This window comes from Nelumbo lutea, chromosome 7 (assembly GCF_056320005.1).
Source record: "Nelumbo lutea isolate HS-2025 chromosome 7, American lotus-T2T, whole genome shotgun sequence".
In the NCBI taxonomy this organism is placed as follows: domain Eukaryota; kingdom Viridiplantae; phylum Streptophyta; class Magnoliopsida; order Proteales; family Nelumbonaceae; genus Nelumbo; species Nelumbo lutea.
In genome coordinates this window covers 1,413,816-1,439,572 of record NC_142690.1, presented here as the reverse complement: position 1 = coordinate 1,439,572, position 25,757 = coordinate 1,413,816, and the positions used below count along the sequence as shown (strand labels likewise).

The window sequence follows — 25,757 nt, the reverse complement described above, 5'->3', positions numbered from 1 at the left end:
TTACAAGGGTTTGTTCTAGGTTGGTTCTGGTCGATGTCGAGCCTCGTCGAAGTCAATCTCGCCATGAATTGTCTTGGAGGAAATGTTGGTCTTCGCCCCCACATCAAAAACCAGTTCGGTTTCGTCGTTGTCATCAGTTCAATATCTCGACCTCTCAGGTTGCAACATTTCAGGGAGCGTGGAACCCATGCCAATCTTCGCTCGCTGCAGTACCTCGACATTTCCAACAACGTCATCAACGGAAGCTTCCCATCTGATTTTCCTGCACTTGAGTTCTCGAACATCTCCGTAAACAACTTCACCGGAATGATTGGCTCAGACAAGTTGAACTTCGGTAAGTCTGCGTTTATTCAAGCCCTGAAGATTAATACTTCAAAAACTTCAAAACTCCCACTGATTAGCCTCTTGGGCAAAGCCAAAAGGGTCGATGGAAATCAACTTGTGGTTCCTGAGGGAGAGAAGAAGCCGAGGGGTATTCCCGAATAATTATTACAAGGGTAGTATGGGAATTAAAAATTATTAGAACGGCAGATTTTCATTTTTTGGACGAAAGACCAACGGAAGGGGGTCTTTGTTTCATAGTCATAGTACAAAAAAGAGTCTTTATGGCAAAACAAAGTTATGGGGGTCTTTGTCACAGACTATAGGGGGGTCTTTATAATTTACTCAATTATCAATATGCCCCTAAGGGTGGATTGGGGTTTCAACCGATTCAGGGAGTATAAACCGACCCCTCAGAACCAGATTTGAAAAAAATTAAAAGAAAAGAAGAAAAGCTACCGGCGAATTAGACGTATGATATTTTGAACCTTGGGTAAAACAAGTTTTTGTTTTTCAGTAGTCTATGCTTTATCACCACCCAATCATCCAACAAAGAAGAGTGTTCAAAAGTTCAAAACTAGACCTTGGGGAACCCCGGGGGGAATCAAGTAGGTCAAGATTCGAGACCAGCTGCCACTCATACATGCAACATGGCAGTAAGCCAGTAACCGATTATCTTTCGTATCTCTGAAATTTAATAAGATAACACTTCTAATAAAATGGGTGAGACATTCCTTGCACGATTCGCCTTGACAGGCCAAAAACGCTTTAACATGTCACCTAATTTTGCCTTGATCACATTCATACAAGACTGTAATTGCTCTTAAAAAGATCTTAGTAGATTAAGGACTACAATTTACCACCTTGTACCTGTAAAGTCTCAGAACTGAATCAAGCAACTGTGTTTGAAGAATAAAAACTGTATCACTTGATGAACTCAATACAAAGTGTAGATGGTATGAAGAAACCCATTAACAAGGCATTTAAGCTTTTAAGACCTCTGAAGAAACTCTCCATCCTGTAATTACAAGAACTGGATTTACCCCTATCCTCTCAACCATGTGTTTCTGTATGACGAGTTATCACGCAAAGATGCATCATGGGCCTTATATTCCATTACATAGCTATGGGGAAGCTTCAACTGTCTTTTGATTGCATCCCTTAAAGCCATCACAGCCTGATGAATAGACACATGATTTTAGAATCAAACTCCACTGCTTGTTGGATTACAGTACAGCGAAAGCAATCTTCACAAGCTATAATGATAGTCATTATAATCAGCACCACTGACCTGATGATCAGATGCATTGCGATTCCAGACACTCAATATGTCCTCATTGAAACGAACGCTTAATACTGCACCGCATATGTTGTCCCCATAATCAAGTTGATCACCAACCAAGGCTAGAACCTTCATCAAGCATCCCAAGAGACTGATTACCATCAATTTGATAACCTTACGGAAAGAATAGTGGATATTGGGAAAAAAAGAGAACAACATGGTTATAATCTCAAGTTTGGGCTCGGACCCATTGAAAATTTAACAAATTCATAACCCAGCCCAACCCAGGTTGAATCACTATTTCCAGGAATTGGAATTTGTTAAACTACTATTGTGCTTGAACTGCAATTTTAACATACAAAATAGGAAATACCATCTTCAATAAACTAATATGATACAGAGTTTCAATTGAATCTTAAAAGCTTAAATGCTTTAAAAAAATAGGAAATACCATCTTACCAGATCCTCCCAGAAGCGACCTGACACAGCCTTTTTGAATCGTATTATCCATTTTCCACCATTGCAGTTGGCAGTATCCTGAGCACAAAGAGATGTTCAAGTAGTGCGATATTTCTTTTTGGTAGAAAGTAGTGCAATATCAAAACATAGAGTTCAATCAACACATATAGAGGTGTTGATTAAGAATTGTTTTGATATCTTTGAGTTGAAGAGTTGATGAATAAAGAAAAGTTCTCATTGAAAAGAACAATAAAATGGTATTGTTGGGTCTCAAATTCTTACCTCCCACAAAGGACGAATACCTTCCTTGAATAGATGCAAGTCAGTTGGACTTGGCAAAGAAGAAGGACGGGCCAGATGGCAGTAACAAACCCAAAAACCTTCAACCTAAACATGATATTTTTACTATCAGCAAAAGAATTTTTAAAAGCATACAATTTGAATTTGCGATAAATTAGTCACATGGTGATCAAAGAGAAAGAATGACTTTTAAACTAAGGGTTGACAGCAACATTTTAAAGGACATGTCAAACCCACCTTAGGGTTTGCCTCAATATGAGGCTTAAGGAAAACACCCTGGAGTTTAAACTCGAACTTTTGCCCTAAGCTCAACTGTGAGGTTCATACCTATAAAGATAATACACATGGATCACACCTTGAGGTGCCTTGTATAAAATAGGATTTTCATTTGACAAGAACAGGTCAAGGTCAAATTCCAAAATTGAGGTCTCTTTCATTGTTATTATTTTTTAATAGTAAACATTAAGCGATTTATAATAGTCTACAAGGATTATAAGAATGCCCTTGCTATTTTATCAAATAAAAAAGAGTTGGTGTTATTTTGTATTCTTTGTTCATATGACAAGTAATTAATCTATACATTCTTGTATAAAGATATAGTTATCTTTTGCATAGTTTACAGTTTTTCTCATTTTAAGCCCTTTTTTTTAGATGATGAGGTGTTACTTCTTAATTCAGAAGATCCTAGAGACTTCATACCTCCACATTTTAAAACCTTTTCAAATGTTTAAAAACATTTAACTACAGTAATCACATCATACTTCTACTGTGCTTCAACAAGGAACTTACCGTACTGAATTCCACGATTTTCTTTATATTGTCTTCATATGACGTTTGTGACCGAACTCCAGGTGTTCGGCGTGTGTACCAAAATACAAATTTGTACTGAAATTTCAAAACATTGAGAAAAAGTAGAGATAATTTACCAAAAAATCATACACAACAAAGAAAGGTATGGAACAAATTATTATGCAAAATAGAAATGATAAAATGCACTATACAACTTAATCACAATTTCCCAATGAAAGCTATTACCAGTACAAAAAATACACACATGTAAAATTTATTAAAGAAAAGAGGATACGGTAGAATAGAGGAGTGAATAGATATGAAGGCAATGACTGGGTAGCTGACCTTCTTCCCAAATTAACCTCTATCCTTCTTCCAAGTCCCTCTCATATATTGAGATCTGTGACACTACTTTATAGTTTGTACGATCGATACTTGTGTTCCAAACCACATCAGAGAAGATTGGTAGCAGAACTCCATACTAGAAAGCTGAAAGAGCAAGGTTTGGAACTGTCCTAGTGCCATGCCCTTGTTAGTTAATAGTTACACCTTAATTACCTATTTTCCAACAATTAACGGAAGCTGCTTTAAAATAATCAGAACCCAAATCAAGTCAATAGCAAAATGCATGAAAAGATCCTGCCCACGAAGAAACTATAAATTTGGGAAGAACTCTCAATGTCCAGATGAAATTTGTCTTTCCAAAACATCAATATGATTTTTTGTGATAATTGTCCTAGCTGAATCTCGCCCTTCTTCTCATAAAGTACTATCAAATTTGATGCTAATTCTCGTTGAAACTGACTGAAATAAATTACAATTTTCTTAAAGTTCCTCCGCTTCACCTAGTAGCACTGTAGCAGAATTTTTCCTCGAACTAATCCACGTAGGAGAACCAATCTAATGGACTTAAAGAGATACTGCCCACGAATGCCTTGATAAATGCAAGGCCAAGTAACCGAAAACCAATTTACATTTTTTTTGACATCATTCACCTAGAAATAAAACGTAAAAATAAGACAAATGCCAACGCCGATACATCATTCATAACATGGTACTGATGCAAAGGTTATAAAAATTTCAGAATTCAAAAATTCCCCACAAACTTAAAATCCATTTCAAACAAAAAATAAGTAAATAAAACTAAAAATAAAATATCAAGAAGACAAACATCTTATAGAGCCCCTGATTCGAATGGAAAATAGGAATTGCATAAATTACAACAATAGCAATATGAGAGAGAGAAAGAGAGAGACCTTTAAAGGATGCAAACCGGCTTTGAGCTCGCGCTCTTGCCTTTCTCGCTCCTCTGCTTCTTTATCAGCAGGCGCTGATGCATCAAGGGGTGGCTGAGCGTTGGAACCCTTGGTGTCTTCCTTCTTCTCTGAAATCTCCATCCACCACTTATCAGCAGAAACCTTGATGAAACCCCTAAAAACCTTTTCCTTTCTTTTCCCTCCGGAAAAAAATAAAGAACGAGCGAGAGAAGAGGAGGAAGAAGAACCGGAACTCCAAGTTGAAGCGCGAGTCCTACTACTCTACTCGGCGTCACGGGCTAGCCTCTCGGTCTCGGGTGAACTAGGTGCGCAATGCGCACAGATTTGCTCTGATAATAATACCATCTATGCTTATCCAATACTCTCCCACTCCCCCCACTACTAGTCTCTCTGATTTCATCCGCACATCAATCAAATAAAGATATATTACCAAAAAAAAATCAAATAGAAGATCTCGGCCGTACAATCTGTTGTGCGAATTGACTAACGTTACCCTTACGTTTTAATATCTATTGCATAAATGTTTTAAGGGTAAATTTCTTAAACTACCATTATCGTTTAAGAGGGTTATCTTAATTGATTAACGTTACTTTTATTGTTTTTTTATAATTGATTAATATTTAAATTACCGTTAGTACCTTTTAATATTCTGTTAACAATAAGATAAAAAAGACTGTTTTATTCTTCTATTTTTTGTAATCCGTGTAAGAGGGTTATCTTAATTGGGCTGGTTTTCCGAAAAATTCTTTATATGCGAAGAGGGGAGGTGGAGAGGGAGAACAAAGAGGAGAAGGGGGCGGAGGAAGAGACCACCGCCACTATTAGAAGTTGCAACGGCGGCGATAATAGCAATGGTGATTTCATCGTTGGAAACACTGAAGGAGTCAGAGATTAAGCCATGAACAAAGAGGAGAAGGGGGCGGAGGAAGAGACCACCGCCACTATTAGAAGTTGCAACGGCGGCGATAATAGCAATGGTAATTTCATCGTTGGAAACACTGAAGGAGTCAGAGATTAAGCCATGAGTCTGAACCTCTCTGCAACTCTCTCTCTCTCTCCCTTGTCTCATCACCGCCGTTGTTGCAACTTGCAACAACGACGGACCTCTCCACATTTGACCTCTCTCCCTCCCTCTCTTTCTCTCTTTGTCCCCTTCATTCTCTCTCTAGCTCTCTCTCCCCATTCCCTTTGTTCTTTCTCCTCTCGCCCCAGTTTCATCATCGTCGCTACTGCAATTTGCAATAGTAGCGGACCCCTCCACATCCAACCTCTCTCCCCCTCAAGCAAAACCGGGCTTCATCTGGCTTCGACGGTTGCAACAACTAGAAGAATTTTTGGAGAGATCCTTTCCGTTGGAGAAGTCACTGGATCTGTCAGTTGATCTCTTCTTCTACGTCTTTGTAGCAACGATAGGGGATTTTTTCGATTTCTCGTTAGATTCGAGGGAACTAGCTCCTTCAACCTTCTTCACCTCCTCCTCACCAAACTTTTGCTGTTTGAAAATTGTAGTGGCTGTCGTCGTTTGCGCTGACGATAGTGCTCAATCTCCAGGCATTTAGTTCGGATGAGTGAGCCTTCGCTAGTTGTAGTTCTCTGTTCACCGTCAAGAAAACGATGAATAGAGAAGAAGAAGAAGAAGAAGAAGGGGAAAGAGAGAGGGAAGAAGAGAGAGAGAGATTGGGGAAGGGACATGGCCAGAGGTGGAGGGGGTCAATGTTGGTTCATTGTCGTTGTGCTAAGAGTTGGAAGAGATGATGAATAGTGTTTTTTTGGTTCTGGAGGGGTAATATTGGGTTTTAAAACAATTTTAAACACCACGTGGTCTCACGTGTATATAGGTTTTGACAAAATAATAACAGATGTTAATGGTAAAGGTAAAATTAATCAATTGTCAAAAATAATAGGGGTAGCCTCAGTCAATTTTCAAACAGTAAGGATATATTTAGTTAATTAGTTAATAATTTAAAAAATTTACTCGTTTTAAAATTCGATCCAATTTGGCCACCGGTTTCTGGGGCATCAGTTCTATTATCCGGTCAAAGTAGATTGATCCATGATGTGATCATGGGCCAGACTACCCACACCAGGCTTAGCATCTATTTTAAAGAACATAGGCGACACCTGGGCCTAGCTTGGCACACACCCTGGGCCTGAAATATGTTTAGGCCTGGTCATAGGGTTAAGATGCAAATTGTAGGCATCTCTCAAACTTTGGCCTAAGACTAAAATAGGTTGTATTTGGTAACATTGTTACTTCTATCTGAAAGTTTTAAGTTGATCAATACAAATTGGTGAAAAATATATTCACATCACATATAAGAATCGTTTCAACTACAAAAAAGTCCGCCTGCATATTATGGGTTTGGAGGATGAACTCACTCCTCCGGGTGTATAACCCCATGGAGCAAATAGAAAAATGTATGTATTAGGATGACTAATCATTGTAAATGTTGAAATGTCTAATGTAGACAATTTGTATTGATCAAGAAGAAAATATCTCTCTCAAATTTATATTAATCAACCCAAAGCATTTTAGATAGAAACATCAGTGGTGCCGAACACAATCATTTTTATTGTGAAGACAATAGGGTGATGCAGTTTGATTTGGCTTTGTGTCACCTCAGTAGCAAGTCGGATTGGTTATGGATGGGTTTTAACTTGATCCCATCCCACCCTGTGTATTATACGTTTTGTCCAGTTTGATGAGACGAAGGTCGTTGCCTCGTCAGCAAAGCCAACCCATTTACCTGTTCAATTCACCTATTATAATATTATCTTATTCCTATCTGGTTGATGAGTCAATTTATGGGTCCCATTTATGACCCAGTTAGACCTTTCTTGAATATATGTCCGACATTTAACAACCCAAATTTAATGCACGAATCGTTTACTCACTCAAGTTTTGTTAAATCAAATCGTAAGTAATCTAAGCTTTGTGCTAGACAGATGGTCTTCAGAACCAGATCGGCTGTCATGGGCTTAATTTTAATTTTAATTATTCTGACTTTGGTTGAATTAAATCTCTAGTTGATCTTTCCCACCGAATTTTGACTAGTGTAAACCATTCTTTTTTGTTAATTTGAACCCTAGAATTGATAATCAATGTTTTTGAATTGTTGTTGATTCAGACGGTCGGATTGTTTGGCCAAAAATTGTTAAATTGGTTAATAATTCATTGACCTGGGTGGTTGAACCATCGATTCGTTCAACATATTTTGACCATTTTTATTGTAAGTTTTTAATTTTTTTGTCAGAACGGACCACCTGTTTGAACTGGATGGTCGAACCATTGACCCAAAACTGGTGGCTAGAACGGTTCCGATTCCAAGTCGGTTTTTAAAACATTGTTGATAAGAAACAACTATTAAAATACATAAATTTTATTTGTTTTCTCTTTCTTGTACTCAATGAAACTAATCTTACTTTTTTTAAAAGAAATTTTCCACTTTTCTTGCACCGATGAGCTTCCCTCCAAATCTACTATAAAACCAGAACCATGGCAAATCTGCAACACACCTCAAGTCAGAGTTTCTTCAGTCTCCCTCTCCCTCACCATGAAGCCCTCAGGAATTGCAGTCACAGCAATGGCTGTTCTGATGCTTCTCCTCTTTGCACAAGCTTCAGAGGCTGCTATTACGTGCAGCGATGTCATTAAGTACTTGAGGCCTTGTGTGAATTACCTGGTTAACGGCTCTGGGATGCCACCCAGTGCTTGCTGTGCTGGAGCTTCCCAGCTTGCATCCGCTGCAACAACCCCTGCTGACAAGAGAGCTGCTTGCGCCTGCATTAAGTCGGCATCTCAGAGAATAAACCCAAACCCACAATTAGCTCAGGCTCTGCCAGGAAACTGTGGAATCAGCTTGCCTTTCAAAGTTTCATCCACAGTAGATTGCTCTAAGTAATTACATTAACTTTTTCTACTTCAATTTTATTCACCAAATTCCTAGGATTTCATCAAAGATCTTTCCTGATTCTTTTTTTTATGGACTTCTCCTTTCTGGTCTTTTGTTTTTTGCAGGGTTGGTTGAAAAGTTTAAGAAACCAGAGGTGTCCAATGTTTCTCCTCTTCATGAAACTGAAGCTACTTGAGTTAGGAGTCAATTCTACTGTTCCTTGAGTTCTGCCTCTGTTTCCCTTCCCATAATAAAACGAATCGCCAGGGAGTTAAAGCCTCATTTCTAGTATTTCTAAGGTTATAGTACTGTTTCCCATATTATGCGTGTATCTTCAGTTCTGGTATTACTATATATTATTATAAAACTGAGGTTCCTTGTTGTCTCTGATCTTTAAATAAAGGCATCTGTGTTTTTCCTGCTATTAATTCAGTAAGTATATTTCTTTTGTCAAGCTCCAGGGGACATACTTTTCAATAGCGCCCCTATAAAAGAAATCCAGGGAATAACTCCACAGAGAACAAACTATGTTCATTTTTGTATTCCACACTATCCGCCACGGTCCATGAGTAGTTGGCCATCTGATATCCATATCATCTAGTTAAACTAACGACCAACCTCGGATAGACAGAAGCCCATAATAAGATCAATTGAATCACGTCTACAAAAACATTTGGCTGTTCAATAAACAAAAATGGGGGTTTCCTTTTCTAGCTCTTACAAAATGATAAATCAATTAGATGGTTATCTCCCAACTGATCAACATTTTGACTAAGCTCAAAAGATGACTAATTCATTCAAACTGGTGGATGTTAACATCAACTGCATTGAGGAAGCGTCTGGCCCATAGATGGCCAGTTGTGCTTGTGTAGCCTAGGTGGGTCGGTTGGCATCCCTCCCACTAAGGCTGGTTCTGATATGTACACCAATGGGCCTGTGCATCGCTATTATCCTAACCCCAGTTTTCCGTTTCTTATTTTCTGTCAAAACAATTATAGGGTTAAGGGCCAGTGCCGCTTTGCATTGAAAAACATATAGGGGGCGCTCTTTCTTTTCTTTTTTTTTTTTTTGATTTTGAGAGGGGGGAAATTTGGTCAATGAGATTTTGGTTCCTATTGACCAAAAAATCTCATGTTCTTTTTTCCAGGAAAAGCTTATTTTGCTGGATACCCATCTCCTAGGTAAATAAGTTGCCAACACTTGAATGGGACAAAAATACCCCTTTTAATAATGAATTTTTATAACTAAAATGGTTATTTCCTTTTTTACTTGGGAAATAAAAGAACATGGATGGGTAAGTGTATTTATCCAGATAATTGTATTTATCCGAGTAAATAATTTACCGAAAAGCGAACGAGCCATAATGTACAAAACAAATAATAGGCAGAACAAGAGGACCAAGGGAAGGTGAAAAAAAAAAGAGACAAAAAGAAAAGAAAAAAAGAACCATACATATTGGAAACAACCCCGAAGAAGAAAAGGCAATTTTAATATGTTAATCTTCCTTTACTACTCGTCAAGACACAATTTGTACCAAAATAGGGCGTCTGTTGAATAATGACAACAAATAACCGAGAATGTCTCAATGTTAAGCCGCAACTTTTTCTTCCTATCTATTCACCTTAAAAATTAAGTCCAGCTACAACAATGGACGTTTAACGTTTTACGTACCTAAATAAATAATGTTGCTGTATTTGAGATTTGAACCAGTGCTCTTTATCAGGATATCCATGGAAGGTTGTGATGAAGAGGAGTTGCAATTGGTTCCAATTTCTCCATATACCATAATCACATTGCAGCAGCACATCACACTATTCCTTAGCCCTGAAGAAACAAAGGATAACAACTCATTTCAGGAAAAGACCCATACCGCATGCGTGTGTTGCAGCACAACTGCGCGCGCATTATATTTTCAGGAAGAAACAAAAGTTGCAGCACAACTCATTTCAGGAAAACAAAGGAGTTGCAATATGTGCTTCTAAATTGCCAAAAGAAAAATTACAACTGAACAGAATGAAGTATAGACTTTCACAAACAAAAATTATTTGGATCTAATATGTGGATTGCATCAGAATAAAGTATAGACTTCCACGTCCAATCCCTTTATAAGAATGTGTCTACCCCAATCCTATCTGATGCAATCCATTCCAATAACACACATAAATTCATATATAATTATTAATAGCATGGTTCAAAGTATCGATACACCACTTTAACCGATATGACTTTTTGTTAGTTTTTCCTTTTTCAAATTTTAGTTTTAAATAAAGAGGTTGTAAACAGGTGTATCGGGGCCCAAAGATACGATATCATACGCCTTCTATTGAGTGTATCGCATCAATACTTTGAACCTTGATTAGTAGAGTTAGCTTAAATGTTTTATGTCAACTAAGATTCGTAGGTTCAAGCCTTCAAAGTCATTTTATTTGTAATATATCGTGTCAAGCAATTTCTAGTTCAATTTGTTAATGATATATCATTTTTTTATCATTTTTAATTTAACTAATTAATGGAATGCTATAGCCAAATCTAATCCGAGTTTGATCTGAATCCAATGGATAAGATTTGATTCAAATTCAATCTATTTATAGCCCTATCAACAATAATAACTGTCCTATAAATGTATCATAGTAAGCAAATCATTAATTTTTCAAAAAAAAAAAAAAAACATAAAAACATATGAGACGATGACTAATCAATACCAAAACTGGTATTTTGCTGAGAGAGAACTGTATGACCCACTGCTACTTGTGCAGATAAATCTATGTAAATGCATATTTCATTAAATAATGTCTTGCTTTTCAAATATTTAATATTTTCAAACAAGATAGAATCAATATTATGCTACTACCATGCCTTAAAGTATGCAGCAACATTTAAAGGATGTATCATCATCAAAAATTTTTTTAGTCATTGATGATGAATGTCAATACATTGGAACTCACCTAGTGATATATGAGTCATCTGTTGTATTAATAACTACTTCATCTCCTGTTCTGATGAAGGATGGTACCTGGAGTATGTCAAATTTGCTCAATAAGAAAAAATGTAGGTATTGATAACCATAAAGCCATTTTACATTTGAAAGATAAAATGTTACAACATTGTACTGGAAAGCATATTGCAGATTAATACAAAGAAGCTATAGAAGGCCATATGTCAAGACACATGAGTTACAATGATTAAACATAAAAGTAAAATAAAAAAAGCATGTAAAAAAATGGAAGGGAAATTATAAAATGGTAAGTTTCTAGTTTCCTTTTACCATTTTCTGTTGTGCTAACAAAAATCATGCATGGGTTAAATGAATAAATGACAAGTCTCATGTCCAGAGTGTTCACCATAAATGAAACTACAGCTAAGTGACCAGAAACTGGAGGAAGAGTAGGTGAGAGCAAATATGGAAGAAATATGAGTGTCAAATTTGAAAAGAAAGAATTGACCCCCATATGCCATTTGAGCATTTTAGCATTACTAGTAAGCGCGCACGTAGTGATTCTAGATGATGATAATTATAGTAATAATATATCCAAAAGTTTCTATAAACTTTATGCATTTTTATTTTTTGTTTTTTATTATTAATCGGATGCAGATTGCATTTGATTATATAAATACCTTATCCAAATATGTGATAATCAGATCGAATTGTGAAGTTTCAAGTATCATTGACATGCCTACCTGCTTGGTTAAATTCTTCTTTTTGTAGTGTTTTATCATTTTGTTGTATCCTTTTTCTTTTGTTCGTTTATTAAAAAAAATGTAAGAGCTAAATAGAGGGAATGAGGCGAAAAGTAGTAGTTCAATTTACAATTAAATAGGGACTAAATTAAAAAATGAGTATTTTAGTCACTACTTTGAAAACCAAACCGAGCAATTGAACCATTTTGGCCCAAGAACCGGTCAAGTCACTGGTTCCGTTTTGGCCCTGAAACGCTATTTTAAAAAAAGCTGTTGAAATGGTTAGAGAACAGTTGACCCAGACAGTTTAACCATTAAAATGTTCGACCCGGTTAACGGTTCTCGTGTTGCTTTCAAACTAATTCCAATTTTTTATTTATTTTAAAATAGAATTTAGAAAAAAAAAACTTTCATATTTCATAATCTTGTTCAATTGTTCCCAATGGCCAAAATTAGTTAGGGTTTTTACATTTTCTATTTTGATTTTGAGTTTTCTTATTTCTATGATTATTTTTAAGTTGTAATAGAAAAAAAAATGCAACTCCAATGAAGAAATAAAAAATTCAATGTAAGAGGTGAGAGATTAAACACCGGTCTTATATTAAAATCTAAGATGCACCCCAAGTCACCAATGAAGCAAATGATCTAGGATTTGTGAGAGATTTAGAGAGATGGGAGAGATGTAAGAAGAGGGCAAACAGTGTTGTAGCCATGGTTCAAAGTATCGATACGATACGCCCCATATCGAGGGTATCGTATCATATCTTTTGAACAAGATGTGGTCTGAAACGCCTGTTTCTAGGTGTTTCGGACCCCCCATTTTTTTTAGTAATAAAAAACACATTTTAAACTTCCCAAAAAAAACAAAATTTGAAAAAAAAAACTTATAAAAACAAAAGATGTCTCGGCCGTTTCTAAGTGCTGATACGATACAACCGAAATGCGTATCGTATCGATACTTTGAACCTTGGTTGTGGCAGCAATGATGATGATCATGGAGATAGCCGCCAACGGCTTCTTCTTCTCAAAGCAAAACAGTTATGCAACAATGATTGGTGAACATGGTGACAGCCACCTCTGGCAATGCTTCCTTCTCTTCTTCTTTTCTTTTTTTTTTAGCTTCTCAACTTTAACTAGCTGCCTCCTTCTCAAAGTCTCATACTCCCCTCTCATAATAATGTATATATACGATGGACTTTAACATAATCCTAATCTAAAGGTAAAATTAAAATTTACATTATATTTTACATCTTACCGATTTGACCTACTCTAACTGGACGATTGAACCCCTGACCCAGAAATCAAAAGCCAAAGTAGTTTCGTTTCTGAGTCAGTTTTTAAAACCTTGATTTTAGTTAAAAGAAAGTTCCACAATCTTATTCATATTTTTAATAGTAGTGTAAATATAGAATTATAGATGTGTTCAAATTTTTCTTTTTTTTGTATTTTTGTGTGTAAAAATAATTATGATATGCCATATTTACCTTTTGTTTAATATGATAAATACATGATATTATACATATGCCTAAATGCTTTTTTTTTTTGCAAAATTTATGTTTTTTTTTGTATTTTTATATTTTATTAATTTTTATTATTTATTTATGACATTAAAGATTAATACATTTGACCCAAATGTTGAACTTTTTATTATTAATTTTTATATTTTATTTTTGGTCAATTCTAAATTATGTAATTCATTTTCATTATGAATAAAAAGCATTATTGTTTATATACTTATTTTTCTAATTTGACTAATAAAAATATCATAAGTGTATCTAATTTTTTCTACAATTTTTTCTAAATTTCTATATTTATTTCTATTTTAAAAATTTTATTACCTAACTATGACTTCATAGGTTGATCAATTTGATTTGAATGGTTGAATTGTTTAGCCACCACTTGGACAAAGAATGGTTTTGTTTTTGAGTCAATTTTAAAATATATGAGTTTATATTGTTAAAAATATTGACATAAATTTAATTAGTGAAAAAAAAACTTAAAAGTATAAGATTTAATAAGAGAAAATGGGTTTTAATACCTTAAGTATAAGACTTAATGAGAGAGGATTAAATGAGGTGGAAAGTAATGATTGAAGTTGCATTTTGAACCCTTGTATTTAGAGATGGATTAAATACGCAAACATGGCCATTATAGTAGCCATTAAAGGTGGCATTAAAACTATAATAAATGACTTTTATGCATTTTCTCAAACAAAAAAACAGAGGGTAATTTTAGTCTAAAAAAAATTTCACACAACATTCACACTTTTATATATAGTATAGATTGTTATATACATAAACATATATGATTTACACATATAATGTTTCATCATCTTTAGCCAAGCCTTATACCAAATATATGGGGTTGCCTACATGAATCCTATTTTGCCATTCTAATACACCCCGAATACAGATGACACCAATGTTTTAGCAACCAATCAGGAGCTTTGAAGCAAATTTGAACCGGGACAGGTACCTCTGCTGTTATTGTAATTGAACCAAACTAGTTTCTTTTTTCTGTTTTTTTTTTTTTTTATAATTAACCAAACTAGTTTTGTAACCAGATGGAATCTATAAACCTGGCATTATTACTACGAAAACTAGTACAAACTTCATGTTTGATGGAAGGTCAACTTATATAACTATGTTCCCAGATATGGCAAGGAAACAGCTGGATAGTGTGAAAAACTGAATTCACACTAAAAATTCGAGCACCAGACATGGCACAGCACCCATATGCAGTATTTGGGTATTATAGTTTACATATCTGTGTGTGTGTTGCCTTTTTCTAATGTCCGGCTTCAAGCAAATTAAATGCAGATTAACGGGAACCACCCTCATTCCTGGTTCACTGGTTGGTTCCATTTCTGACACATTGAATGAAATGACCATAGACCTTTCTATAATTAATATTCTTTCTAAGGTTCCCACCTTACCATATCGCAAATCAAAAAAAAAAAAAAAACAAGGAAAAAAAGAAACAACTAGGTGGCTAAATTCATAATTAAAATTAAATGAAAGAGGAATAGAAATCACTCAGGAGAATATATTTCAACTTACCATCACAGTGAGCCCATTATCTAACAAAGCCCTTTTGTACCTGTATTTTAAGTAAGAAGTTCATAATAAGAAAGGATATACAAGAGGTCAAGCAGTTGTGCAAGTGGAAAACAGCAAATGGTTGGAAACTAGCAAGTAGCAATCATCTGAATGTACTAAAATTAATCAATTCCCAAAGAAAGTAATATTCAGAAACTGGAAAATAAATAAATAAATAAATCTGTTCTACAGGTACCATATGCCATCTAAATAATACTCAAGAGATGATGCCATAATCGGTTATAAACTCATAAAAATATCCATGTCATTTGAGCTTGAAAATGAAGAAGAAACTCATATATGTAGTCATGTACCAAGAATAAAACACACTTTTCTAAGGTAATTATTAAAAATAAAAAGGTCATTACCCAAGTCGGTTGCAGTTACCTGGGGTTTTGGGACGGGTGGACCAAATAAGTAAGGTAATTATTAAAAATCATATTATGCAATCTCCATGAATAAGTAACTCAGAAACCTTAAAAAGCGAACCAACAAGTACAATTTCTTATATTTTCGAAAGCACTTCCAATTCATGGATATGATTAGCTAGTGATTTTGGCCATACTTATAAAAGCCTATCATATGTTAATGCATAACAGTACAAATATTAATTATACAAAAAACATAAATAGCTTAAAGCTGACTACTCTTATACCCACCTACTACTCTAAATTCTTAATAATGACCCCAAGGTCATTGCTCACCCCAACATAAGTTTTCCCAAGACTCCAGCCCTAGCAAGGAAGTTACATCTGGGAATCCACCTGAATAAGCAGTTCAGACTGGTTCCCAAAACTCATGCTTGCCTAACCAGAAACTGCAGAGACCATTGCACATTTACCCCAGGTTTTTGCCAAGTTATAATTGCTTGGTCACCCCCCCCCCCATGTACTTCAACTCCAGCACACTGACAACAAATTCTAAACGTTAAAATGCAGCTGGCATGTCTGCCCTTAAAGAATTTCCAAATCCTTCAAGTCCAGAAAATCTTATAATAGTATTTCCCCATCATCTCTGATTATGCCCCTCTGCCTGACATGCCTGGGTTACCTACAGCCTACACAGCTAGTAACCTTCCAAAATATCCGTACTCCATGTTTGTATCATTTACTGCCTTTTCATAGAATACCCTGCCACTATCTGCCATCTCCTTAGGAGTTCATTCGTGGTTGCTCCTTTGAATTAAGCACTCGATGATACCTAATGAGCAACTCTGACTGCGATAAGATCTATAAGCCTGTAGGCATTTTTTCCCTCAAAGATTTTTGCATTTCTTTCACCCCATAAGCTCTAGAATTGCTGCTTTGGTGCAGTATGACATAATTCTTAATGTTTTATCATATCCAAAGTCAAGTTCGACAGATGAGTTAACGAGGTGAAAGTGTCTAAGGATCTATTGCTGAGCTTTTTTATTTGATGGTAAAAGAAAAGTCATTAAAAAAGGTAAAAGGATTATGTTGCATGCTTAATCAATACGCCAAAAGCTTTAATACTGTTGGAATGCATCAAGCCAAACACTTGAAAATTTAGGACTGTAACATACCACCACGCTTCAACAGCTGACGTCTCGGCAGCTTCACTCTAGGAAGCTCTGACTCCAGCAGCACTTCAAGTGTACAGCAATAAGCACAAGAAATACCAAGCTGAAAACAACAAGTTCGATTTTTAGGGATTTCAGACTTGAACCAGAAGTAGAACTCCTTTTGGAACAGTTCCGCTACAATAACAATGGCATCAAGCTGGCCTCTCGCACAGACACACAGCAATAGAAGGATTGGAAAGTGCCAAAATGGGTTGACTCCTCAAAACCCAAGTTCCCAATACTTGAAAACCCTAGCTGGGGCTGAGCTACAGCTCAAACAAGAAAGAACCAAAAAGACCCCTACAGAAACAACCCCCTTCTATTTATAAGACTCATTGGCTTGCTGGAGAAGCCAATTAAAATATTTACACATAAGCCCCTAGAACGTTTTCCTTTCACAAATAACTCCTTGCAAACAAAACAAACTTCAAACAAACCATCAAAAAATAAGTTTTCTTACAAAAAGACCCAAGAGACCAAAACCCAACAATGTGCACCCAACCGCCCTTGACCAGAATCTGAATTATAAAATAATGAAATTACCCCTGGACCCAAACTGTCAACAAAAATAAAAATAAAAATAAACAATTTGGGACCCTACTACAAAAAACATACAAATACAGAATACATTCACATTTTCTCTTTTTTCTTTTTCTTTTTTTCTCTTTTTTGGCCTCATCACAAGGCACCCTCTTCATCGCCTAACCTCGCCTCACCACCTTGAAAACCATGCTTGACAGTCACCTTCAATAATCAGATCTCTCCAGCCATTCATGGGGAAGCCAATTTTAAACCTTGTATTAGAGCCAATAGCTCTGCTCTTAAAGAAACAAGAACAGATATGCTGAGGACAGCCAGGTACACCCAATAGACTATTAGCTCTCAATAGCTACACCCATGTGTAGAACAAGCAACCTACCCCCCTTGGGTACGATCGCAGTATAATACAGCCCTATTAGCAACCTCTCTAGCAAGTGAATTAGCAGACCTTCAAATCAAGAAAAGAAATTCACTGTATACCAAGGGCCACATCTATCTAATGTGATGAAGGGACATCCAAGGTAGTGTAGCCTCCCCTTTCATCCACCTGATTCCGTTTTGGGAGTCTCCATCAACCTATGTTCTGTCAAATCCCAGATCACTTGTTATACATTCTATTCTGATTTAATCCAGATCTGACTAAACCATCAGAAGCAGCATTAAAATCCCTAGAATCCATCTCAAGGCTTAAGGGCAAGAACTTAGTGACAACAGGATTTCATACGGTAAATGCAACAGTTTTTAATTCCATTTGTTTGAAATAAAGCCTCAAAAAAGTAGAGGCCTCCAGATACCTAAGAAGCTGCAATCAAATCTCAATCTTGTCTCCTCAACAGATAAGCATCTCATGAAAAGGAGAAGATTGGATAATTACCAACAAATTCCTACATATTTCATCCCAATTTATGCCTCTAAATTCATTTTGGATAGAATCCCAACTTTCTTTGATAAAGTGTCAAGGTCATGGCTTTCTTCAACAACCCACCAACCCAAAAATAGAACAAGGATTCCGTCAGGAGAAGCAGCCTCTCCAGGCCAAACTGCTGGAAAAATAACTGCAACATCTCTAATATGGGTATGGGACCAATGAGCGCAATCTAATAAATGCTATGGTTTCACCTTTCATATTCACCAAAAAGGAATGAAAAATCAGTTGAAATTAATAACACCTAGAGGGCACAAACGACCTAGCAAGCGTAACATCAACCACACTGACATAATTGATCTATGGTCCTACCATTTGCCACCAATGTTCTAAAGTAAACCCAAAGCTTAACAAGAATCAACAGTAAAATATGCGCAATCTGGTCTAAATAAGGGCACATCAATCTTAGGGAATGAGAATAGACAAGGCAAGTATGATAATGATAACTGTATCCTGGTTGAATCAATGGCAATGTAATGATCAAAACTAATAAAATGCAAATTACTGTATAGAAATTTAAGGCATCAAATACTTAAAAATACATATATTACTTATACATGTATTCCAAGTCACAAGAAGAAATTATTTAATCTAAGGAAAAAAGGAAGGGCAGGAATCTGTATTTGATTAGGATATATATAGTCCAGTATTCAATTCCACAAGTGTAAGCTTGTTTGTCTTAAACTTACCAGTCCCAAGCCCAGGTAAAGGAGGGTCGTGTCAGGTAAGGAAGCCAACATTGAAACTTTTCCCAAACTCTTTTTTTTTTATAGGAAACAGTAACTTTCATTAAATTAACTTGATAAAAGGTATAAAGGTTCAGTCCCTTAGAATAGGGCACCAGAACACCGAAAAAACTCAGAATTAGAGCACAGCCCAAAAAAATCAGCCCTGTTTACTCCTTGTCTGGCTAACACATCAGCCAAACTATTTGCTAACTGTAAGGAGACTAGGCTGAATGGGTCCTAGTATCTTCTCTTGTAATATTTTTTTCTATTTTCCGGTTAGCTGATGGGCCTGTTATTTCTTTTTGTTTGATCTCTTTATGTTACTGCCTAGCTGACCGCCCACTTAAGGGCATACTTGTAATTATTTTAACATTAATTTTTAGTAAAAAGGATTAGAGAAGAAAGGGAAGGATCCTTCGAACCTTTGTTCTTCTTCCTCCTCTTTTCTCCATCTTCTTCTCTTGTATTGCTGCTCTTACTTTTCTTCCTCCTTTTTCTCTCTAATTTTTCAAGTTTACACCTATTTTAGTTGCTGATGTTAGGGCCTGTTTGGCTAATTAAAGTGTTTTTTATTTCGAATTTTCTTTCTGTTATGTTTGTTATTATACTCAGGGGCACAAGGGTCTTTTCCCTTGTTATTTCTGCCGCCCTATATATATTAAAATAAAGGTTGGTGCCGCCAGTACTGTTACATTGCAAAACCCTTCTTTCGTCCCTCCTCTCTTCTCTTCTTTTCTCTTCTCTTCCTCTTATTTATGGCCGGCCATACTGTCAAGAATAAGTAATGAGGAGAGTAGGTGGCAGGTTCAGTTATAGAGTCCACCTACAAAATACTTTGCACATGCTGGAATAAAGCCAAAGGGTCCTACTGAGAAAAAGGAGCAGATATGTGAATATTGCAAGAAACTGAGGCATACAAAGGACACTTGTTGGAAGTTTCATCCTGAGCTTCTTCCTGATAGGTTTAAGAATAATAACAGTTCTAAGAAGGACAGTTAGGTAGGAAAGCCTAAGACAGCTAATGTTGCTACAGTACATGAAGGAGAAAATAAGGAGAGTGAAGAAAAATCAATCATTGAGCAGTTGGCAGCAATGAAGGTGGTTTTTGAAAAGTATGGGAGGTTGCTAAATCACTTGGAAGCTACTGTTTCTTCATCTCACTCTTCCGGCAACACATCATCATCATTTTCATTTGCTCACTCAGGTATTCGTGCTTCTGCAAATCATGCTTCAGTTTCAGGTAATCATAAAATCCCTTGGATTATTGATTCCGGTGCATCAGACCATATGACCAGCCTGTCTAATCTCTTCTGCTCATACCACCTTCTCTCTGGTAAAGAGAAAATATCCCTTGCTGATGGGTCTCTTGCTCCCATTTCTGGTAAAGGGGATATAAAGACCTCTAACACCCTTTATTTAGCCTGTCCTTCATGTCCCTAAATTTAATACAAACCTTTTATCTGTTAGCAGCTTAACTAAATCCATGAATTGTAGCATAACCTTTTTTCCCACTCATTGTGTTTTTCAGGACCTGCAATCTTAGAGGATGATTGGGAGTGGCCGTGAGGCGAACGGAATATACTTGTTGGACACACCGGATAGAGCTTTTGGACCACCTCATGGAGTTGCCTTAGAGTCAGTCTTGTCAAAGTCTATTGACAAAGTCTTGTTATGTCACTTTCGGTTTGGTCATTTGTCTTTTTCTGCTTTGAGTCATTTGTTTCCAGCTATGTTTAAGGGAGTGTCTTTATCGAGTCTTCATTATGAGTCATGTGAACTGGTGAAGCATTGTAGACATTCTTATTCGGTAAGCAATAAAAGATCTCTTTCTCATGTTCACTCTGATGTGAGGGAGCCATATCATTTGCCAATTATGGGGGGTTACAGGTACTTTATCCTTTTATTGATGACTACTCTTGTTACACTTGGATTTATCTCATGAAATCCAGTGATGAAGTACTAGCTATTGTGCAAAAATTTCATGAACTCATCATCACCCAGTTTAACACTTGAATCAAAATATTCCGTTCTGATAATGCTAAGGAGTATTTTGAGAAAACCCTCTCCGCCTATCTTCAAACTTTTGGGGTTATTCATCAAAGTTCTTGTTCCTACACTCCACAACAGAACGGAGTGGCAGAAAGGAAGAACCGACATGTGGTTGAAGTTGTCAGATCCCTCCTGTTTGCATCCCATGTTCCTATAAAATTTTGGGGAGATGTTGTTCTTACTGCTACATTTTTTATCAACCGTATGCCCTCCCGGGTTCTTAACTTCAAAACCCCCTTTAGCCTTCTCTTCCAGGATGAGGATCTTTTTTCTCTTCCCCTCCGTGTTTTTTGGTACACTTGCTATGTGCATGTGGCACATTTTTTCTCATAAATGTGTTTTTTTGGGATATGCCTCCACACAGAAGGGATATTGTTGTTTTGATCCAATTAGTGGCACCCGCTTTGTATCTCGGGATGTCACATTTTCTGAGTTAACTCCTTTCTTTAGTATTTCTCCTGAGGGGGAGAAATCTGAAGAACCCTTTGCTATGTCTCCAGCTGTTCCTCTTCCCATTCCTCTTGAGTCCTCTCATGAGGTGTCCACTTCTCCCACCGGACCTACCTCCAATATTCCAGTTCCTCCTCCTCCACCTCATTCTCCTATAATTCCTCCTCGTGATGTTCTCCAAAGGTGGTACCAAAGGCACAGATTCAGACATGGGCAGGTTATTTCCACTCCTACAGAAGAGACTCTTGCTCCTCCCATCATTACTGAGGTAACAGGTCAGCCTTCCTCTGATCCATCTACATCTTTCCCAAACCTTAACCTTCCTATTACTCTCCGCAAGGGCAAGCGGAAGTATACAGCCCATTGTATCTCCAAACACCTATCTTATAGCCTTCTCTCTCCTTCCTACTACTCTTTTCTTGCTTCTGTTTCTTCCCATGTGATACCCAGGTCCGTACTAGAAGCCTTATCTAAACCTGAATGGAGGGATGCGATGGCTGAACTGGATACTTTACATAAGAACCATACCTGGGATATTGTTGACTTGACTGAAGGGAAGGAACCAGTGGGTTGTAAATGGGTGTTTACCATTAAATATCACTCTAATGGATCTATTGAGAGGTTTAAGGCTAGGCTGGTTGCTAAAGGCTACACTCAGATGTATGGTATTGACTATCTTGAGACATTTGCTCCTGTAGCTAAGATGACCTCAGTCCGGGTTTTGTTATCTTTAGCCGCTACTTTTGATTGGCCCCTACACTAGTTTGATGTTAAAAATGCCTTCTTGAATGGAGACCTACATGAAGAGGTCTATATGTCTTTGCCTCCAGGGGTGTATGGGAAGGAAATGCAAGGCAAGGTGTGTAAACTGCAAAAATCTATTTATGGTCTCAAACAGTCTCCTCGAGCTTGGTTTGAGAGGTTCAGGGCTGCTCTTGTCTCCTTTGGTTACACACAAACTCAATCTGATCATACCCTGTTCTTGAAGAGAAATGGCTCTCTGGTGACCTTTTTGATAGTTTATGTTGATGATATTGTGGTCATGGGTAATGACACTCAAGAGGTTAGTAAACTCAAAAGATTTCTTAACTCTGAATTTGAGATCAAGGATTTGAGAGATCTTCGGTATTTTTTGGGCATTGAAGTTGCTAGATCTAAGGATGGTATCTTCATTTCTCAGCGTAAATATGTCCTTGACCTCCTCCTTACTAAGACTGGTAAACTTGGAGCTAAACCAATCTCCACTCCTATTGATCCCAATCATAAGATTTCTGCTACAGATGGTGACCTTTTAACTGATAAGGGGGTGTTTCAGAGACTACTTGGGAAGTTGTTATATCTTTGCATGACTCGGCCAGACATTTCCTATGCAGTAAGTGTTATTAGTCAATTTATGCATTCTCCCAGAGATACTCATTTAGCTGCTACAGAAAGGGTTTTGTGTTACTTGAAAGGTACTCCAGGGAAAGGTATTCTATTTGCCAAACATGGACACATGAAGCTGGAAGCTTTCACTGATGCTGATTGGGCAGGATGTATTGATGATAGGAGATCCACCTCAGGTTATTGTGCTCTGGTCGCTGGGAACATTGTGACATGGAGGAGTAAGAAACAGTCTGTAGTTTCTAGATCCTCAGCTGAAGTAGAATATAAGGCAATGGCACATGGTGTGTCAGAATTACTGTGGCTACGATCCCTTTTAGAAGAATTAGGAGTTGACTATGAGAATCCAATGATGCTCTACTGTGACAACCAAGCAGCTATCAATATTGCACATAATTCTGTTCAACATGAAAGAACTAAACACATTGAGGTTGATAGACATTTTATAAGGGAAAGAGTTTCCTCATGAGAAGTTTGTTTGCCATTCATCACACCAGACGAACAATTGGTTGATATCTTGACCAAGGGAGTTCCGAGAGGGAAAATGACACACTATATAAGCAAGTTGGGCATGATTGACATCTATGCTCAGCTTGTGGGGGAGCGTAAAGAGGCTGGACCGAATGGGTCCTATTATCTTCTCTTGTAATATTTTTTCTATTTTCCTGTTAGTTAATGGGCCTCTCTTAATGGGCCAGTTATTTCTTTTTGTTTGATCTCTTTATGTTACTGCCTAGCTAGCCGCCCACTTAAGGGCATACTTGTAATTATTTTAACATTAATTTTTAGTAAAAAGGATTAGAGAAGAAAGGGAAGGATTATTCAAACATTTCTTTTTCTTCCTCCTCTTTTCTCCATCTTCTTCTCTTGTATTGCTGCTCTTACTTTTCTTCCTCCTTTTTCTCTCTAATTTTTCAAGTTTACACCTATTTTTGAGGACTGGTTTACATCTCTAACCTCCTAGCCCGCTTAAAAGAAACACCAGTCTCTCTTGAACATATCATCCAATATGCATTAGACAAGGAATGCATACTCTAATACAAATGTTTTAATCCTTGGGCAAACAGATACAAGGATGACAGGACTTGCATATATTATCATCATTCTTGTCAATGTAAATACAAGACGGAACTTAAAAAAAAAGTTGTGATCAGATTAAGACCCAAAAATATGAATACAAATGTGTATGCCAAACGTCTATGCATGAAGTAATATATAACAAAGATATTGAACCTACTGAGGTGTGGCTGTTATCCCCTTCATAGGATCTTGTGCTTCGGCAATGGTACATGTCACACGATGTGGAACTGATGCCGACATCAGCTTTCCATCATAAAATTGCAGGGTAACTGCCATATCATCTGTTCAACAAAATGTATCAAAGTTTATCCACAAAAAAGGGTTAACTCAAGGCTTAAAATGTCAATTTTGGTGAAAATGTAAAAAGAAGTGCTTTTACCCAATGTTGGTCCCAGCCTTTTTATTTTGTAGAAAGGTCCCCAGCCATTTGGGATCTTGAAGAGATGGACCAGATATGGACCTAAGCTTGGACATTTCCTTACACAAAGTGGCTGCTCTCGGGCATCCATTTATAATTGTTGAGTTTTGGGCTGATAATAACATGCTTTTTATTTACATAGCATAGTTAGGGAGTTATAGGGCCTTAGACCCATTAGTTTATGTTTTAAGTTAAGAGTGTTTTTAAGTTCTCACAAGTAGCTGACTTACTAAGGGCATACTTGTCTTTGTACTCTCTTTTATTTATGAATATATAATCTAATGAAAGGGGCGGCCAGACCTAATTCTGTGCTTCTCCCATTCTCTTCTATCTCTCTTCTCTCTCTTTCTCAGCTGAAACCTTTTCTTCTCTTTCTTTTCTTCTTTCTTTTACAGTTTTTATATCAAAACAGGTTGTCCAAACTTTTCTACTATAATTTCAAAAAATATTAACATATATTGTCAAAGATTAATATTTATGATGTTCTAAAACTTTTACAATATTCCAATATTTCTGACATGTTTCTTATTAGTGGTATACATTTTCAGCAAAACAAACAGGTAATTGCTAGGTGCAGTGGAAAAATCTTGGGCTGACAAATATGAGGAAATGCCAAAGGACATAATTTTTAAAATAATTATATCACTATATAAGTGATAAAAAAAAGGATACTTTTCACAATGAAATGGCACCTTCCTCCACTTATAATAAAATTTAAGGCTCTAAAGAAATATCATATCACTACACATTGTCATATAATATATACAAACATAAGTACCCGTTGTTGATATTCTAAGTTGTAAATTATCAAAGAAAAAAAATATTTTAAGTTGTAAATGTTATTTGATTATGTTTTATTTATGTGTATGTATATTCTTTTATTTCTTATAAGTATACTTATATGAGTATAAAATATTAAAACATCAGTCATGTTTAATTAAATTATGTATAAATAGGTCTACAAACTCCTCTACTGACTCCCTTGTGAGGAAAGGAGGTAATAGGAATGACCTGTATTGGGGGGCCTGACCTAGGAGGTAGACAACTATAATATCAGGACTATCAAATGGATTATCATGTGTGTAATTTGGAATTTTCTAGAAACTTTAGTTAAGCATATCTCTTTTTTATTCTACAAAAAAAAAAAAAAAACCTGATCTGTTGGTGAATGGTGATTCCAAACAAAAAACTATGTGACTAGAAATATTTCACAAGGGAAAATATGAAGAAATGAGCCATATTGTATTTTTTCTGAGAAAGTTCTCCAGTACAGGAAGGAACTCTACAGTGCAAGAGATGATTGTACAAACAATGTGGATACACATGTAAAATATCAGTGAGATTACAAAAAGAGATTATCTGTTGTAATATTATTTTTGAAAGAAAAAGATAACAGATTTCATCAAGATCAAAAAAAGGCAGGGATACATGAGAAGATGTACAAGGCCTTGTATTATGTATCAGATCATCTATTGGAGAGGCTTTGCCTTCAAAAACTCTGCTAT

At 36.4% G+C, this 25,757-nt stretch overlaps 3 protein-coding genes across 8 annotated transcripts in view; 1 reads left to right on the top strand and 2 right to left on the bottom strand.

The window, feature by feature from the left end:
• Positions 1-1,138: 1,138 nt before the first annotated feature.
• LOC148844538 (eukaryotic translation initiation factor NCBP-like) lies at positions 1,139-4,904 on the bottom strand. The gene is made up of 6 exons (XM_088954548.1): positions 4,408-4,904; positions 3,152-3,247; positions 2,345-2,449; positions 2,063-2,140; positions 1,613-1,732; positions 1,139-1,498 (listed from the first exon to the last, which is right to left on the bottom strand). The coding sequence occupies exons 1-6, from the start codon at positions 4,546-4,548 to the stop codon at positions 1,367-1,369; spliced, it is 672 nt and encodes a 223-aa protein (XP_088810674.1). The 5' UTR covers positions 4,549-4,904; the 3' UTR covers positions 1,139-1,366.
• Positions 4,905-7,923: 3,019 nt separating this feature from the next.
• Positions 7,924-8,749, top strand: LOC148844537 (non-specific lipid-transfer protein 8-like). The gene is made up of 2 exons (XM_088954547.1): positions 7,924-8,326; positions 8,447-8,749. Exons 1-2 carry the CDS (start codon positions 7,983-7,985, stop codon positions 8,454-8,456), a joined length of 354 nt encoding a protein of 117 aa, XP_088810673.1. The 5' UTR covers positions 7,924-7,982; the 3' UTR covers positions 8,457-8,749.
• A 1,027-nt stretch (positions 8,750-9,776) lies between these two features.
• Positions 9,777-25,757, bottom strand: part of LOC148844536 (elongation factor P (EF-P) family protein) — a 30,132-nt gene continuing 14,151 nt past the window's right edge. For all 6 annotated transcript variants that reach the window (XM_088956340.1, XM_088956344.1, XM_088956339.1 and 3 more), the window contains 4 exons: positions 23,992-24,115; positions 15,059-15,098; positions 11,267-11,334; positions 9,777-10,145 (listed from right to left, as the gene is read on the bottom strand). In XM_088956340.1, coding sequence (XP_088812466.1) covers positions 10,133-10,145; positions 11,267-11,334; positions 15,059-15,098; positions 23,992-24,115 — 245 coding nt within the window. In that variant the 3' untranslated portion in view covers positions 9,777-10,132. The remainder of the gene's footprint in view (positions 10,146-11,266; positions 11,335-15,058; positions 15,099-23,991; positions 24,116-25,757) is intronic.

Coding starts and splice junctions, on each gene's coding strand:
- LOC148844538 (XM_088954548.1), bottom strand. CDS start 4,548: ATGGAGATTTCAGAGAAGAAGGAAGACACCAAGGGTTCCAACGCTCAG. Junction 3,248..4,407: donor CCGGTTTGCATCCTTTAAAG/GTCTCTCTCTTT, acceptor TTGAAATTTCAG/TACAAATTTGTATTTTGGTA. Junction 2,141..2,344: donor GTATTCGTCCTTTGTGGGAG/GTAAGAATTTGA, acceptor CTTTGTGCTCAG/GATACTGCCAACTGCAATGG.
- LOC148844537 (XM_088954547.1), top strand. CDS start 7,983: ATGAAGCCCTCAGGAATTGCAGTCACAGCAATGGCTGTTCTGATGCTT.